This window comes from Rhyacophila brunnea, unplaced genomic scaffold (assembly GCF_057557595.1).
Source record: "Rhyacophila brunnea isolate RB1 unplaced genomic scaffold, BYU_Rbru_1.0 scaffold_5, whole genome shotgun sequence".
Lineage (NCBI taxonomy): Eukaryota > Metazoa > Arthropoda > Insecta > Trichoptera > Rhyacophilidae > Rhyacophila > Rhyacophila brunnea.
The window spans coordinates 45,057,237-45,076,583 of record NW_028233170.1 but is presented as its reverse complement, the minus strand read 5'-3'; the positions used below and the strand labels follow the sequence as shown (position 1 = coordinate 45,076,583).

Here is a 19,347-nt window from a genome sequence, read left to right as displayed (position 1 = left end):
CACTTGGATAGGAATAAATAGCATGAAGATGTCACTTGGATGAGACATCTTCATACTAATTATTCCTATCCAAGTCCTCTTGGATCGTACTTGTCGTGTCAACGCGGCTTAATATAGTTAAGTAATATCTTGACGACGGATGGACACGAGGATGGAGGAGGCTGAGTGTGATCGACTGAATAGAGATAACCACGAATGGAGATAATATGCGAGTGTGATTTTTTATTGACCAATTTTATAAAAAGGGACATCAGACTTCAGGTAAATTAATAGAAATTAGTCGGATAATAATAGTGCACATAAATAATGTGTGATGTTCAGTTTTGTAAGTTTTGAAAAAAAAAAAAAAACAATTTGAAAGATTCTAATCGATTTAAAATCGAAGGCAAAATGGATTCCCAAATACCCCATTTGGACGCAGATACAATATTAATATGTTTATAGCATAAATGTTATGGATACAGAATAAAGGTTGCGATATAGACGGGCGGTATGTGTAGGATAATAATAATTCAATTTCGGTACATAACCACTGGATATAAAATATAATATGTGCACAATTCATTGACGTACACAATAATTATTGTTGTTTGTTATCAGTAAGTGCCAAGCCTCACATGCTGCTGCAAATTGGTGCAAACTGCGGTGCCGCAAGATCAAAATATTGTTCCCGATTAAAATTGGGTTCAGGCAAGATCGGCGTGTGGTACCCACAGATAATGTGATTATGCAGCTCTCCATTGCTTGCCCGCTGATTATGCTGACTGCTGGTTGTATTTTATCCTACATGCCCGCGCCGACTGGCTTCTACATTTCCTGCGGCGAAAGGGTCGAAAGGCGAGTCAAACGCTGCGTTCGGTGGTTCGTCTCGGCGCAGACCGATAACCCGAGTGCCTATGGTTGTCATATCGAATAAAAGACGATGCTTGGTATCGAATGAAGGTATCGATACCAATCATTAACGGGATTAGCCCTAACAAACGAGTGTTAAAAATAACATAGTAAGTTGCATCTAAGTACTACAATTGTAGAATTGAAACTACTATAATTTTGAGAGATTCAACATGACATGTTCTTACGGAAAATAATATGGGGAATATTATAATATTTCCATAATATATTATATTAGCACAATTAAATAGACTGATCTCACAAAGTGCAAACATTTAAAAATATGAAATTCATATCGAAAATGGATGGTTTCACAGATGAACATTAACTGTCAAACGGTGGAATTTCGCTATGGAAAGAAATATAGTTCTCACTTATCAATGGAGTATTGTACCTAATGCCGGGTCCACACTGGCAACATGTCGCGCGACAACCTCGTTAAATTTTACGATAATTATCATACTTATCGTAAAATTTAACGAGGTTGTTACACGACATGTTGCCAGTGTGGACCCGGCATAACACTCAAAATTTTATTGACGGAATTTATAATTATGTTGCTCTTCTTTGCGATTAAATTAATTAAATGAACATTTTAACATAGTATGTATTGTACATATTATAATACATATTATATATTCAGATATAATAGTATATAGTAGGTACCTATATAAAACTATGAACAAACGCAATCAAAAAGAAATAATCAATTTGACGAAAGGTTATAATAATTATTAGAGCATACCTAAATGGTATTTTTTGTCTTCAAAAACATAATATTGTCTACCTATCCATATTCTGTTATATGTACCTATATATTCTATTTTATTGATATGGGGCTATTAGAACGACAATTTCTACAGTAATATCATACTTTATTGACAGATCTGAAATATCGTTTCGCTTTGTGAATTTCGTCCTTTTTATGTGATTACTTGTCAAAACTAAGTTTAGGTACTTATATTTTTTAAATGTGATAGGTTACTTTAGTTTGATATTATTTACTTTATGTGAAAACTATTCTCGGTACTGTTCGGTTATACGGAATACAACGGAAAACGCATTTTCAAAATACCCGATATACTGGATTATTTGTTAGTTTGGGTTAGTTTAGGTTGGGTTAGGTTGGGTTTGGTTAGGTTAAACTAACAAATAATCCAGTCTATCGGCTATTTTCAAAATGTGTTTTCTGCTGTATTCCGTATAACCGAACAGTACCCTCTTCTCTAATCTAAATGCTTGTATAGTTTTTGTTGATGTGAATTTTGACCAACGCGATGTGTGATTGCAATAAAATTGCAATGCCCACCGTTATAATATTTATACCTTCGTATTATTACTAGTAGATATGTATAATATAAAAAGATAGCAACACTGTTTGAGGGTACCTTTACTACCAAACCACGACAGCGAGCGGCTAAATTAACCCAAAGATGCCTTTACTTGCACTGAAATGATAAAAAATAATTATTGTATTCGGATCTCCGCACAGTAATCGCGGATCGCGATAACGATCGTAACAATCCGACGCGACGTGTGTAGCCAAAACAGCAGCATGAATCATTGCTTTGTTTTGTTTATACGGAACGAATATGTAAATTTTTATGATAAATTCATTTTGTGAATAAATAATATTATGCGAGAGCAATTCAACACTCAACTTCCTGGTGAGTGAAGTGAATAAATTATTATCGACTCCCACACGTTGAAAATTTTGCAAATCACAGAATGGAGTGAAGGATGGATTATAATATAATAATCAAACGTATCGTGACTGAAACATTAATCCCTACGGGGAATACGAATTACATAATATTATTAATAACAATAAAAAAAACAATGATTATTATTCTATACGGAAAAGGTCCTGTTGCAATCTTCGGTTAAATAACCAAGCAAATTATTTTTAAAGAGCCAATTAATATTCATGCAGTCATATATTGTGACATACCCCTCCCCCCCATATGCTAGAGTGCTAGACGACTAGAAAAAAAAACATGGCATTGGTTGTATGGAAATACATGACATTCAACAACCCCGATTACTTGACACTATGAATAATAATTATAGCACAGAACCTATGTATGTATTTACATAATATCACATGATAATAATAAGTACACTAGCGCCATCTTTGCGAACTAGTAACGGTAAAATTGTCGACTAAGGTGATTGATTAAAATTGAATTTTAAATACTATCTAAAACTATTCATAAATGATAATATTATCATGCTCACACTAATCCACAATAATTGTATGTTTAATATTAATTTACAGAGTTGGAGTATTGGATCACTTCCACAAGCAAAATTTTCATGACACAATAATCATCGCTGTTTGAATACCGGTTCTGGGGTTTTACCCAGCTACTGTTATTAAGCTGATTGCTGCAGAATAATCAAATCTATTACATATTATTTAACATTCAATTTCGAAGAAATTACACGAATAAAATAATACACACGAATCGCAACGTTGCGCAACGTTAGTGTATGCAAGTCAGTGTTTGTCCTCTCGAGTATGCAACAGTATTAAATCAGATTTACTTCTGCCATATAGGAACATCAATTTAAATAAGTACAGGCAATAGGTATATACTATTATGTAGACTTACATTTGTGATTGGGGTTTGTTGTCTGACTTTTTCCTAATTTTTTTGACGGGCGCCGCGACGCTCATCTTGCCCGAGACACCCCCCCATGAGTCCCCCAGCTGCAACTCGCACGGGCCCAGCCTGAAACAACACACAACCACATTAGTTTTGCGTCAACAATATTAAAAACAGAAATCGTACGAGGTAAAATCTCTGAATTGTAGTATACCCATGAGTAGTGGCAAATATCAAATATTAAAAAATAAGAAAACAATATTCATAAGAACCTTGGATAAAACATTGCATTATTATCATGACTTATTCTTCAAAATGCCAGTAGTAATGTTTTATCATGCTATTCATCTGTTCTATTCATCTAGTTCACTGACGACTATTTCAGACTGTAATAATATAATACTTTTTTTCTTCATAATAGTTTTTTATTCAATAAACATAAACAATGTACCTACAACCCATAATTACATAATTAACGTAATTTAATCAGTTGCAAATTTTGTTGAGAAATTTCAGCATGCTGAGTGATTTCATCAATAACTTAATTGTCTTAATTGGTACAGCACACCATCCGGTTTGCGATGGTTGTGGTTTAAGCCCCATTTCGTACATATTTTTCTAAAAAATCTAATAAATGTGTGTTCTAAATTATGGATTTATAAAAATGGTTAGATCCCAGTTGTGTGGCAAATCGTTAATATTGGACAAGTCTAAACTTTTGCTTGGGTTATCACTGTAATCAGTCGCCCAAGATTCTGTGGTACTGGACTATCAATATATTATAATATATTTTTTATAATGAAATTATCATTAAAATTTCAATCTATTATCGTTTAAGAAACAGTTGGCAGATTTCAATAAATTTATATGAATGCAGTAAATATTAGCAATATATTGCGAATGAACGTTATGATATTAATAATACTTGTCAATTGTATTTTTTTTTTTTATTAAAATTTTTTTGTGAATTTATTTGATCAGCTCAGTTCTCATTGATATGTTTTGCACGATTACTTTGTTCTTATAACAATTGTGCAAACATTCTTAAATACACGATAAATTAAAAAACGCACTGTAAAATGGTAGAATGTCCGCATTGCTGAAACCGTGTCGGGTTCGAATCCCGCGTTTGAAATATTCATATTTTTTTGAAAATGTGCGTTTGATCCCGCGAATAGCCAATATCCATTACTTGTTAAAATATCTGTTGCAAAACAACCGCTAAACGGCCAAAATTTAATGACGATTATAGACTAAAAATAAATAAAATTATGATGTTTTATAATAAGTCAGCCATCAAGGAATGGTGTATACAAGTATACAAAATAAAAGCATAGGCGGATATGCAAAAAAAGATAAAAAGACGCCCTGTATAATATTGATAATGTTAACATTGATAACAGTTAACGTGTATCCCGCACGACGCCAACCCCGTTTCAAATTACTATACACCACTTAAAACGCATTCGTAAAATCTGGTAAAATCAGAGAGAATAGTTTGCTGTGCAGGAAAACATATCAACGAACGAGATAATCGCAACGTGTAAATAGCAAAGTCTCACATCAATATCCACTAGCATTACAAGGTGATGTTTTACATATGAAAAACTTAAACGAAGCATACATCCTATTATATGATCAAAAAATGCATGGAAAATACGACATTAAGTTCCATTATCTCCCAAAGTAGATCGACGACACTAATGTTGTATCTGGAAACCGTATATTTGGAAGCTATTGGTGAAGGTATCGTTAAGATCGTTCAAAAGTTAAGTTTTTTAATATTTTTGTATGGAGACCCCATGTTTGGAGTACCACACTGTCCCCAAATTTTAAAAGAATGTATTGTCACCGCGTAACCGCGAATTTCAAGTCTCTGGGTATACAAAAAGCCTTTTTGAACAGGCCAGAAAAACGCCGTGGAGTTTATTTTTTATATTAGGTACAGAGTGGACAAATACGACAGACTCCTTTAATATGACAACCACAATGACAGCTGTAGGTATTGCTGAAAACAATAATTCGAAATCTATACTTATTTCATTCATTAGATACAAATAATATTGTAGCATAAATTAGTATGACAATATGCATTCTGTGGTGTCGATTAAAATGTATGATTGATTACTTCGACTACTCACAGATGCCAGATAAATAAAACAATGAATTGCCCAGAGTAATGATATGACAAAATTTCAATTAATTTAATACATATATTACAGACATAAGCAACGCGTCAATCAATCAATGATCAATCACAATCTTACGGTGTGGTATTATTCATTATATCGTCAACAATCAAAGGCAGATTACAATTAAAATTGATTTACAAAACAAAAATGATGTTTGATAATAGGCAGATCAAGGAGACAAAGTGTCGGTTAATTGTTTGGGAATTCGTCTAAAAGAAAACGTCTCACCTAAACATGGAGTAAATAACCGTGTGCGAAATTAACAAAGTTCTTTGAATATTTTTGAAACCCACACATCCTTGTGGTTCTTTGATGTTTAAAGAAAGGGAAAATTCCACACCTGCATATTTGAAATATTTATATTTCTGATCATATCTTTTGGCGATGTAGCACGCCAAAATTTTAATAACATTCGACATGCGAGTGAAATTACTATATTAATTTGCTAATACTTAATATAGATAATCAAACTTATCATACAAATGCGTCACCGATAAATCTGGATACTAAAAATATTATTATATGTTTCGATAGTAGGGTGGAGGTGACAATCGCGGTGTGAGAATTCTGACCAGGTCAAAAGTACATTAAACAATTTTAACAAAAATTAAAAGATAAAGACAAGTTTGATATTGTAGCATGATCAATGCAAAATAGGTACGTAAGTGTAAATAAGGAATGGTGACATGAGACGACTGACGGTGGTGAAAACAAATGCAAAAAATTAAGAAATCTTGAATGACTGAATTATAACTAGACAACATAAGCATGGCGTTTTTGTAGTTCGGGTGGGTTCGCAAGTTTTCGGTCAGTTACGAAAACGGCAGCACGTATTACACGAAGCAATTCGTTAAAAATACTTTCAGTATTAAATCAAATTATTAAATTACTTACAATATAAATCACGCATTACCATGACATCTCATCCGATTCACTGTTCTGTTCTCAAAATAATAATCATCGCTGTCATCCGAGTCCGCAACAATGTTTATAATCAAGTTTTCCATGTGTGTCTATTCCTAAATCACTTGCCCTATAAGAATCTTCGATTTTTATATCGTGCTCAAAGCATTTTTTCCCATTTATTCTAAGCGTAATTAAGGAATAACCGATCAAAAGTTTTATGTTACGTCATATCTGTCGATTCTTTGCCTTCCGCATTACCCCTGAATGGTGCTAATAAGTATTCAGTTGCTTCGTTTGCCGATTTAACAATATTGCATTTCAAATTGTACCTACTATTTTTTTCATCACTTTCAAATATTCGGTCACATTAAAAACAACAATTTCTCGTGCTTGTTTTTCCAAAGTATAAAATTTTGTAATACCCCCCCTATCATCGAGATGGGGTATTAATTGCGAAACTGTAAATATACTCTTGTATCGTTTTAATCTAAACAGACTTTTCAAAAATTAGACAAAATCTCATACCAAATACTTTAATATTGCAGGACCGCATATTTGTTTACATGAACTGGTGCAGGGTTCAAAGCGCTAGTAATAAATTGGCAGCGTAAATAGCAACGAGTCCACATCTGACAATCGGCAACTATTCTGCATCTGACAAAACAGTGACGGCTTTCAAACAATCCGATCTATTTATATTACCGTACAGGCGTTTCCAGTTCTATTATTGAAATAACGTCGGACGTCCGAACTCCGAACGGACGGCAAAGGCGGCGCAAGGAATCCCGCTTCAAAATGACGAACGAGCGAGTCGTTGATCAATACTCTCGCGATATCGTGAGTAGATTAAAATCAGCAAGCAGTTTACAGAGTGGTAAAAATACGCATTATTTACATACAATATTTGTATTTCTATAAAAGCACGTGCTGAAAATCTGTATAGAGTATAATATTATTATATACCACACGTAGTCGGCACTAACTAGTAACAGCACAATAAACAAACTGGACTGCGTGTATATATTATTATTAATATTATGATTGAAGTACAGCTGCCATTTCGGCATCTTTCTGAGCTTCTCAAAGTCTGGACGAAGATATTATCATAATGAACTGTATTTACAAATAAAATATATTTCTATAATAAAATATATTATATAGAAATTCCTAAAAAAGCCTTGATCACATCAAATAGATGAAAGGTAAAAAACTACAATCGAATTTATTGTATGATACGGTGCATGCGTGCATATCGATACTGATCATGATCAGTGTTGATCAGAGCTTTGGGGGTATTTATTTAGCAGCATATCATTTAGATGCTGAGTTATTTATGAAACTTGAATGACATTCAAATTACACTGACGCTTCTGCTTACCTTGCTATTATTACACGGTTATTTCGTATTAAATAATTACATTGTGGATTGAATCAGTATTATCGATTTTATTAATATCCAATCCTTCACTAAATATATCGGTATAATGCCTCCATAACACACCATTTTAATTAGATATAGCGCATAATAAAAATCGTAATCTTTGATTTGGCAAATATGTAATAGGAACAGATTTTTGAGTTCTCTAATCAAAATATCAGAGTAAAAACGTTTTCGCATTAAGGCTATACCTCAGTTGAGGCACGGTCTAAAAAGATCGCGGCTAGGCGATGCGCGGATTGCGGGTCGCGGGTGCAAATGACGCATGCCGAACGAAATATAATTTGTCATATAAATCCAACATGCGTCCATTTAATGTTCTGTTTATTGTTCTATTAGTATCAATAATAATATATTCATTGACATGTTTTCTTTATCAAGTGAATGGGTAACGTTTTTAGTCATCTTTACAAGATTTAAGAATTAATACTTCCGTCGCCATCACGAAACAAATTGACGTATTCCCAGCTCGACGTTCTCTCTCCGAATGCCAGCGAGTCCAAAATTTCGTCGCGCCTATAGTTGAAAATTATTTGCCGTTTCACTGATGTATCGTCTTAATGATTAAGAAGTAAAGTATACGATAACAAATTGTACTTAAATTATGATAATTTTCTGATTTTTTTGTAGATAGGAATGCTAAAATAACGGAAGATGTGTCAAGAATCAACACAATAATTTCGGCGGCGACACGAGAAAGAATTTTTACAATGTTATAACATCGGAAAGAAGCGAACATGCGACCGCAGCTAAATCATTAAAATAATAACAAGCCTGGAATAGGTATTTCGTTCAATAAATTGGTTAGAGTTATGTCAGAAGACAGAGACCAAACTTTATGATGATTTTTTTTTTTTAAATAAAAAGACTGCACCGCAAGAACATTATTTATATAAGTAGAATAAACCCGCGAATTCCTGTTACACATGAGAACATCAGGTTATCCAACAATTATTGCCTCTTTTTAGGCGTTTTTAAAACTTTTAGAGCACATCAGTGTAAAGTGAATCAAAATTATTGACACTTTACGAATAAAAATTTAATAAAAATAGCCACTATCACATAATATAATTCATAAATATGATATAAGCTGCGAAAAATCATTTATATATTTCAAATTATAAGCAGAAAGTTTAATCACGTAAAAAAACATAAAATGACACACATCATCAACTCTTTTGCATGCATACAACCTCATGAATTACAGGGGTGAAAATCGTGAGGTAGGAGGAAGCTATCGATTTGTTTAATATATTATTTCCTATTTGAACAGCAGCGCAGCGCTCCCCAGATGGGCGCATTTCCCCGACTTTGGGAACCACTGGTGTAAAAAAAATGCACCTTAAAACATTTAATTTGAGCATACGTATATCATATTATGTATTTCGATTTATCGAAACAATTTTCGCAAACAGTGATGTCAGATTCTCTTTTAAATTATTATAATGTTGGGGACAGGTATTCATAAAAACGACTCAAAATATTATGTTTACTCCGAAATCGCATAAGTATCTCGATAGTGATACGAAAAATTGTTTTGATAACCATAAAAATTACGTAGTTCCCAATACCTACACAAATGTTACACGTCAGTGACAGATACCTAATTGTACATGACTACATGAGGTCATTAGCTCTTGACTTTTCGCTGCTGTAGTTATTCACTGAAGGTGAAAGAGATAATATTATCATATCGAGATAATAATTTAAAGAACATGATAAACGGTGAAAAATAATTGCATCGAGGACCTGAAGATAAAATAAAAACTGTGTAGAAATGCCAATTATCGCCGCAACGTACATATAATTTATAAATGCAACAATACATACATAGTTTGTTTTAATGAGCGTGATGAGAATATCATTTTTTGTGGTTTGGAGATAATTTTTGGTATATAATCAAGTTTACAGACAGACCACCATTGCACACACCCACCCATACAATATAGCCCAACCGATTTGGACGTCGGTGAATAATTCAGCGTTGCCAACTTGTTCTTGCCAGATTAGCATTTTTGAATATGCATATTAATCTAGCTTGCAAAATATGCATCTGGCAAATGGCGTTAAATATAGTGACGTCGGGAAAGACAAGTAAAAAAAATAACAACAAAACCTACATAGACTTTTTCATTTGTACAGTTAATTCTTTCAAATGTATGATTTTTACTCTCATTAATATTTCGTGTGAAAAATAGATTGTTTAACGTCGTGTTTATTTTAACTTAATCTACCTACAAAACGACAAAAAATATGATCGCATTAATAATTAAACACCCACGGTGGCGTAGTATGTAGCGCAGTCGCCGCCGAAGCTGTGGTTGCTAATTAATGCGATCATATTTTTGTGTATATTTACTAAACACGACTTGTCGTTTTTTTTAATGTATGTTTGATCCAGCGGGCATGGCGAATAATTAACAACCACCAATCGTAAAAAAAAAATATTGTTAAGAAAATGTTTTCAATTATAATTGAATATGCATGGATAGTTTATAATAATAACAGCGTTGATTTGAGTTCGAGAGCTCACAAAGGAAACAAACACAGGATATTATACTTTCAAGTTTAAATAGTGTTTAATTCTTTAATTTAAATCCTATGGGATATGTATACTCGTACAAGAGGCAAAAAAACAGCGTTTCAATTACAACTGGCCCCGTCACCGGTGCATCGCCGCGATCCGCATGTGCAAAAATGAAACCGACACAAAAGAAATTATTCGAAACTGCCAACAAAAGCGAAATGGCTCACTTTCTTCCGAGGCGAGGAGAGTTCGGTTTCTTCTGTCTCTAGAAAAGCGATGCAGCCGAGCACGCCTCCGCTGAAAAGCATTAATTAGTTCAATGTTGAGCGGGGCCGGGTTACGTAACATCCCGCAATGAAATGCATTGCAACGCGATACGATCGTAATATCTGTTGTACCTGCTCCCGCCTGAACTTTCTTCGCCGACTCGCGGCCAAGTGTAAGCTCGGCATGACAATCTCGACACCGGCTATATTTTATAGTGCACTTATTATAAAATAAAACTAGGCAATAGCATTGTAGGTTGCAAGACAGCAGCAGTCGCCGATCGATAATAGTAACGTCGACTAGCGAGCGATTCAAATTCGGTCACTATCTGAAATGCGGGCGCTTTTTCGCAGACTGCACAATATTGGATTCTCTGGTACGTAAAGTACACTAATAACAAAAAATAAACTACTCAATAGTAATTTATATACAGTTACACTACTAACCTACCATAACGCCTAACGTGGTGATACTAGTCAAGTATGAACATCGTGTTTTGAAATAATATTGTCATTTGCACCACATATCGTCTCTGTTCTGGCAGAAAACACTAATTCGAGAATACTAGTTTCGAGTAATTTGACTTTGAAGTTTTTAAAATGTTTGAAATGGTCTATCATGTGAGTTTATTAAGTAATCGTAAAAATGATGACTTTAAAATAAAGACTGTTTATTTATTAAGAATGTTAAAGTTTAAAAAAAAGTAAAATTTTCTTTTTTTATGTTTATTTTCTTATTTGTTTAGAAAAAAACGAATTAGTGTTTTTTGCCAGAACACATTTTGTCTTTTTAAGCGGTACTGATTACACTAAGTGTTATTTAGTGTTTTCTGCCAGGAGAAAAATGCAGAATATTCTCAAGCTATTGTCATAGTTTTAGGGAAAAATTTTAGTACGTAAAATTATCTAGGTATTTTTATAAAAAAAATGAGATAGATACATACTACAATAGTATATTTTTATAGAGCGTAGAGATTATAAGTAGGCACATGTGTAAATAGTGACTTGCAGAAGACATATTAATTAAGGGATTCACTATCATTGGTGGAAAAATAGCATCGTTAGAGTCATCATCATCAGTCTGAATCAATACACTGCTGGATGAAGCCCTCTCCAAGCTGATTCCACTTCTCTCTGCCCTGTGCGTTGCGTTGCCACGTACTTCCGCAGTACTTAACCATTTCATCGATCCAGCGGCCTCTAGGTCTATTTTGCAGACGTTTTGTACCTCTTGGGTACCACTGGATGACTACATTTGTCCATCGGTTGTCCCTTTTTCGAGCTATGTATCCATCCCATTTCCATTTGTGGTTTTTAGAGCACACTATTACATCGCAAACCCTTGTCTGTTCTCTTATACAATCATTCCGCTTTTTGGTCATTTCGCGTTATGCCCAGCATGCACCTCTCTATACCACGCTGTGCTACTATAAGTGTCTGGGTCTTTCCTTTACTTAGGGTCCATGTTTCACACGCACTTGTAACTACGGGAAGCAAACACTGGTTTAACATTTTGCGCTTAAGGCACGGGTCATTTTTGAAGACATTATTCAGACGGTCAAAAGTTTTTCAGCCCAGCTTCACTTGGCGAACAATTTCATCGAAAATACATCCACCTACAGAGACCTTGTTGTCCCAGAAAATATCAATTGAGTTACTGCATATGCAGTGACGTTCCAAGACAAAATGCCGCCCCTAAGCAGTGCCGAAATGCCGCCTCATTTTTTTTATACCTACCGTATTTTTTATCATCCTTTCCTGACACCAATATCTAAGAAATGTGTTGTATGGATACATTACTAACAATACCTATACCAACCACTAAATACATGTCTACTTCAATAGACAAAAAATATTGTGAGTCCACGGTTTCAGATACATTTTAAAATACACGTAACAACTTCCAAAGCTCGCGAATGACTGGCAAAAATATTTGATTTTTTTTTAAATTAGGGTATGTAAGTATGTAGGTACCTACCTATAATTCAAATGCAATTCGCTAATCTGCGCATGTGCGCAAGGACGTGACGTCCAAGGACAACGGAAGTAAACTAGGCATCGCGAGACATCGCGAACCCGGCAAAAAATTACAGTCCTATTAAACCTTTTTAGTAATTATGAATACACTTTGTTTCCAACCAGTGAGCTGATTTTTTTTAGGGAAAGATATTTCCGTTATAACTAAGTTTAGTTAGCTATTTCTATATATACCTAATGATTCTCCTCGATTGTCCGCTCTTCGGGTAACTGCCGCCCCCAAGCGACGCTCAATCTGCCTACCCCTACGGGAAGTCACTGTGCATATGGCTCTTGCAGACGAATCATAAAATAAATTGCATCTCTCATAATTATTACGAAAAAGTGTTTCAGCAGTGGCTTAATAGAAAATCAACCATGTGCATGTAGTCAAGTTACGTGGTGATTCGTGAAAGGCATGACCACTTCTACGACTGGAAACATGACTTTCCTGGTTTCCTATTGCCTCGGGTAGATATATCACAAATGAAACAATTGCGTCTTTCATGTTAGAAGAGTCACGTGAGCTTTGTTAGTAGAAGCACATATTAAATTCGTAGTTAATTTGAACACGAAGTTGGGTGTACAGAGGGGTGGAGCCCATATGAGTCAAGACCTTCGGCCATGAGGTTCCTACTATGAAGAAGAAGAATGATGCTAACACCAAAGTAACTAATACACTGGCTGGATACAATGGCACCATGCCTATATTCTTGACAATGGCCAGCGTTAAATAATATACAAAGTCATACTGCATCTCTCATATACATACGAAATTAAGATGCTCACATAGTGTAATTGTAGTTCCAAGTTAAGTAGTGAGGAGTTGGATTCACGACTACTTCCGATGCTGCTACCGTGACTTTTCGTGTATTACTTGCTATCGTGTTAGGTAGACGAATTACAAAATAGACCGTGTAGGTATATCATATTGTGCAGGTGAATCAGAGGTGCGTTCGCGGTGCCCATCGAGAATGTGAGGAGTGAGAGCCACGTCGACTCCTTGGCATGGTGCTATATCTTTTCGTGTATATGTACTATCGTCTCAGGTAGACAAATTGCAAAACAAACTTTATATGATTCCGACGAATCCGATGTACGCGCGGGATTCTCATCAAGTACCAAGTTAGGGAGGTGAGGATTGGGAGTCACGACCACTTCCCAACCTGGTACCATAACCTTTCGTGTATACTATCATTTCAAGTAGACAAATCACAAAAGTATGTCTCTATGATTATGTATACGGTTTGTTAGGTAACGCACCTGGACTACATGTAAATAATCTTTTTAATGTATTTTATACATCAGTGGCTTGTTGTCGATTTTGATTATAAAATAATAAATGTATAAATAAAAGGACTATGATGATTAAAAGCAATATTTATAATTGCTAATCAGGCTCTGTCAATCTCTCAGATCATAATATTGTTGTAGAATTGTAGAGAATATAGACACTAAGTCGCTTGCCAGTATAAGGTGAAAAGCAAAAATGGTCCTGGCAGAAAACACTAACTCAATTAGTTGTGATTTCCAGGCAACATTTCGTAATTTTTCATTTAGTGCGTTTGCAGAAAACTGTTTTTAGGTAAATGTATATTTTATAAAAATTAGTGTGTTTTTCCAGACGGTAAAGTTTGAACTAAGGAACATTTTGGTATAACTAACTCAATATGTAATTTTTTCGAATTAGTGTCTTCTGCCAGAACAGTGACGATATTATCTAATTTAATTTTCACCTCACGGATTTTCCGTTTTTATTTTCTGAGTTTTGAGTTACCTACATACTGAATGTCAGCAAAATGATAATGACATATCCTGTACCCGACAGCCAGTATATCCGTAGTCCAAAAATAATACTTTCGGGAAAACTCAATTAATTTTTTTTTCAGCCACTTGGTGTCGACGGACGTTTGGCTTTTTGGTTTCTATTAAAATATATTATTCATACAAGGTGAAAAAATCGTCCGCACGAAACATTGGCTCTGAGGAATAGAATTATAATGAAAGCACTGGTTACATTGCCCCTTTTAAATTTTGACTGCTTTAGATAAGACGCCTACATTATTGGGATGAAGTTATCTATATTTAGCGCGGCGGCGATTTTCTTTGAGGCAGATGATGCGATCTATTCGGCAAAGGATTTAAAAAGGGATCTCGAAACAATTACCCAGACATACAATTATTAAATTAACCGACAATCTTCAAAAGATGCGTATTTTTTCAGAAATTAAGCATTACATAAAAAAACAAAATTCCTGCAACTGACATCAAAAGGTCCCATTACATAACCACACAAACAGATACGAACTTTACACAAAAAAATAAACCACTAATAGTACTAGGTGTTATTACTGCCGTCTTTAATAATAATGGCACAGGCACGTTTCCTCGTCGTAATAATAGTCAGTGTTATTAGAGAAATTGAATTATTTACCTGAATCACAAATATTGAAGCTGCATCCCAATAAAGCACAATAATTGGCAATAATCGGATCACAATAAAGTAAACATGTAAATACATCCCAACTGCCAACTAGGGTTTACAATTCCTGAATTCCGCCTGACTCGATCGATCGCTAACTCTAAAATTCCAGAGATTACTTGATTTTTTACAAATGATTTTTCGCCTGAACTAGATAAACATTAAGCAAAAATGGCTTAGTCACCACAGAACAAATTAATAAATAGAATTCAGATAGGCTATACCCCAACACACTACATTTTAAACCAAGGTTTCGAATGCTTGAGTGTCCTACGAAAATAAAACACACATTATACACCAGTCTTTCTCAAAGTGGGCGATAAAGCCCCCTTGTGGGCGCTGGAGGCTTTCAGGGGGACACTAGAAGGCTCAAAGAAAATTAGGGGGCGTTAGGGAAATTAGAGGGGCGACGGCAGACAAATTCTATCTATAAAAATCCGACGGAATCTAGACACGACACCACCTGAGATGCGATTTACTACTCGAATGCTTGGAGTCCCGTATAAACGGTTAAATTAGAGTCGCTTACACATGTAATAATGTGGATGCAGCTTTATATTAAATATAACTTCAATTATGATTAAGTATGAGTTTTATTTCCCCTCATTGAAACATTCTTTGATGTCAGAAATAGGACATGGGCCACACCCTATCTATCATATCCATATAATAATGCATGTTTAAAAATTATATTTGCAATAACTGTTTTTAAGATACGCAACAGATGGTTTTGTTAATTCTACAATAAATGAGTTATTTATGTTGACAGCTGACTTCGGTTATAAATGCATCTTCAGAACAATCGACAAATCATTATAATCGAGTTCTACTAACCACAAAAACGTCAGATAAATAAATTATTAATTCCTTTACGTCATAATAACGGAGAAAAATATAGAAGTTTATAAAATTATCATGTGATTATATTGTTATGTTAAGAATTCAAGAAACTGAATAGATTGACAGTAGGACGGAACCATTCTACTAAAAATAAACATATCAAATTGTGTTATTTCATATAACTAAACTACTAAAACATGTACACATTGAAATGAAGTTTTTGGCTAATCCATAAAAATACTGCTATCGACAAACTTTTGTGTTTCTACCAATCAGTAAGATCTAGGGATCGGAAATGACAATTATGTATATCGGTGAGTATTCGGAATCCGTGGCGAAGGGTGGAGGTAGACTATTACGATTCGACATAAATAGTGCAAACTAAACTTTGTTAGACATACCTACTATTTGTTTTCATTGAACTAAGGATACAATTTGCAGATGGTGCTGGTTAGTTTTTAAAATTCAATTAAACCCTGCCTAAACCAAACGATAACAGTCAGTTTAGGTATGCTATGGGCGATACGAAAAAATAGTGGACACTTCTTCAGTCATACATATTTGTTTTTGTTGAATTAAGAATACATATTACAGATTGGTGTTGGTTATTTTTTTTTAAATATTCATTAAGCCCTGGCTAAACCAAACCATAATCGATAAAAAATATTTTTCACTATAAAATATCTTAAATTATAAATGGTTTAATGGCATAATTTTAAATATTTTAGATAAACGAATATTTTTTAAACTACGACTAAAATTAGACAAGGTTTAATTTAATTTTAAACACTAAAAAACACTATCTACAGCTGCACGTTGTAGTCTTCGGTCAATGAAAAAAATACGTTAGACTGAAAAAGTTCAGTGCGCACTTTATATCGGATCTTAACAGCCTACCTCCACCTTTCACCACTTATAATGATTTTGTTAACTATCGTTTTCCAGTTCCCGCGCGCTTGGACATGTATTGTCCAGGGGCGATTTAAAATAAGACAGGCCTTGGGACCGTTTACCATTCGCAGCCGACACAATCCCTTTCCTAATCCGACCAGGGTCGCCTTGAATTCCGCAGCAGGCCACGGATCTGCGAGAGGCTATGTTCTGTTTACAGAGTTACGGCACCTACTTGCCATTCGGAGCGGCAATCTGGCTTAATTGCGCGCCGTCAGAGGGATACGGCCTACCCGGAAACAGGATCTGCCCCCGGAGCGACGCTTATTTGGAAGGAAATTAACGAAATCGAAGCTGACAAAGACTACGACAAACAAAAACATCTTAATTCTGCCAAATCTCGTATCGCGTGGATTGAATGCGGAGGTGTATTAATTCAACAATTTACCATGTTGAGGAAGGATATCTCTCTTAGAAATCCGTATACAATTTCACAGTAAATAATTAGATTAATGGTTGATTAACATAAACCATTATATTGTCATATACATTAGTCACGTATATTGTCTACCATCATGCCGAACATTTTAGCAAAGGGATGGGAATACATAATATTATTTAGTGATGGAAATAAGTAGCTAATATAATTATACTCAAGTTCTGCCATTATAAATTCGTAATGAAGGAAAAACAGTGAGGATTGGGAGAAACTATATGTTGGATGGAGGATAATGATTGTAGGAATGATGGTTAAAAAAATATCATATACTTATACCTACTTACCTAAATTATTTTTACAAGTGAAAATAGATGTTCAATAATCGCATAATAGTGAGTTTTCGCCACTGACGTCAGAATGATTTTATTTATAATGGGAGGACTTAATTTAACCGTAATAATTATTATTGAGTAGGTACTAACACTAAGTAGGATTTATTGTGATCGCATGTGTGGTAATTGGCAATAATTCAAGTTAGATAACTTGTTCGTTGTATTTATAGCCCTGCTTTATGTCAAGTTTTTTTTACAGGTTTCAACCTACCCCTCATATTGCCGGATAATTAACAAATTTTTCTGCTAGGCTTCAAAAGTAAATTGGGCAGGCGGTCTCCTTTATTTTTCAGAAGCCGTACTTGGAAATTTAATAACCATAATTAAGTTAGCATTAATTAAACCTGCTAAAGGTTTCATAAAAATCCTAAAATAACACCAAGTACCATCTTGCAAAAGCTACTGGTTTAAAAAAAACAATCAGAACCAGAAATGGCTATTTCGAAATTCAACAACGCTTTCCGAAGTTTATAATTAATGTTCATTTTTAACCGTAACTAATTAATTATACATTGATTCGGTTGCTCACTCTTCATAAAAAATAAAAACATTATGCAAATCCTACGATACTACTTAAATGTATGGACGTACAATGACAATAATATTGTATTTTGGTATGCTGTGAATCCATAGATGGAAATCAAAGAAGAATCCCGACAGCAGACAGTTGTTATTGTGGACTGCAGAAACAGATACGTCTGATTTCCAGAATTCTATAAATTCGTTCATACTACACAATGCTACCAAGTAACAATAGCGAATAAGATTGCGCTGGCTCTTTTCGAGAGAAACATCATGGGGCGAATTGGGTCGATAGAATGTGATACATTGGGTGCAGTCATATTTTACACAATATACAAGAATGACGAAGAATGAAATTAGACGACCTCAGGCCACGTACTGAGTATGGATAATGGTGAGACAATAAATTTGATGTTTTGCGAAAACCGTAAAGGGCGAAGATTTTTATCTTTTTAACAGGCCACAAGCTCCAATGGCAGTAGTACAGTAGAATATAATCAGTAGCAAAGCAATGAAACGATCATAGCCACACCCAGAGTTTGGTTGAGTTGCACCAGGTAGGCACCAATGAAACTATGTATAATCGAAGTGTATATTATGTAGTATACTATACATACACGATTAGCATTTGGCAGCAGATAACCCTCAAGCTTGGGATCTGTTACTTGGGGAAGTCGGGACCCACCCCGGGTCGTTAAAGATGGTGACGAAGGAATAGTTACGGCAGCGCCTTGTCCAAGAGATAATTGCATAAATATTTCATCACTGTGATACGAAGGTAATTTTTCATTGACATAAAAGAATTAAGAAATTGTACCAATCATATAATATCATCGATTCGAAGAAAATCATTTTCAACGGCATGCAAGCAAACCTGGGAGTGGTGTCGGCCCGATTTTCCCCGTAAACGAAGCAGGCACAAATCAGACGTGCATC

The 19,347-nt window shown here is 34.7% G+C and overlaps 1 protein-coding gene across 2 annotated transcripts in view; it reads right to left on the bottom strand.

Annotated features, from left to right (window-relative positions):
* Nucleotides 1-19,347, bottom strand: part of LOC147066480 (uncharacterized) — a 103,918-nt gene that overhangs the window by 36,924 nt on the left and 47,647 nt on the right. For both annotated transcript variants that reach the window (XM_085955414.1, XM_085955415.1), the window contains exon 2: nt 3,507-3,626. In XM_085955414.1, coding sequence (XP_085811540.1) covers nt 3,507-3,626 — 120 coding nt within the window. The remainder of the gene's footprint in view (nt 1-3,506; nt 3,627-19,347) is intronic.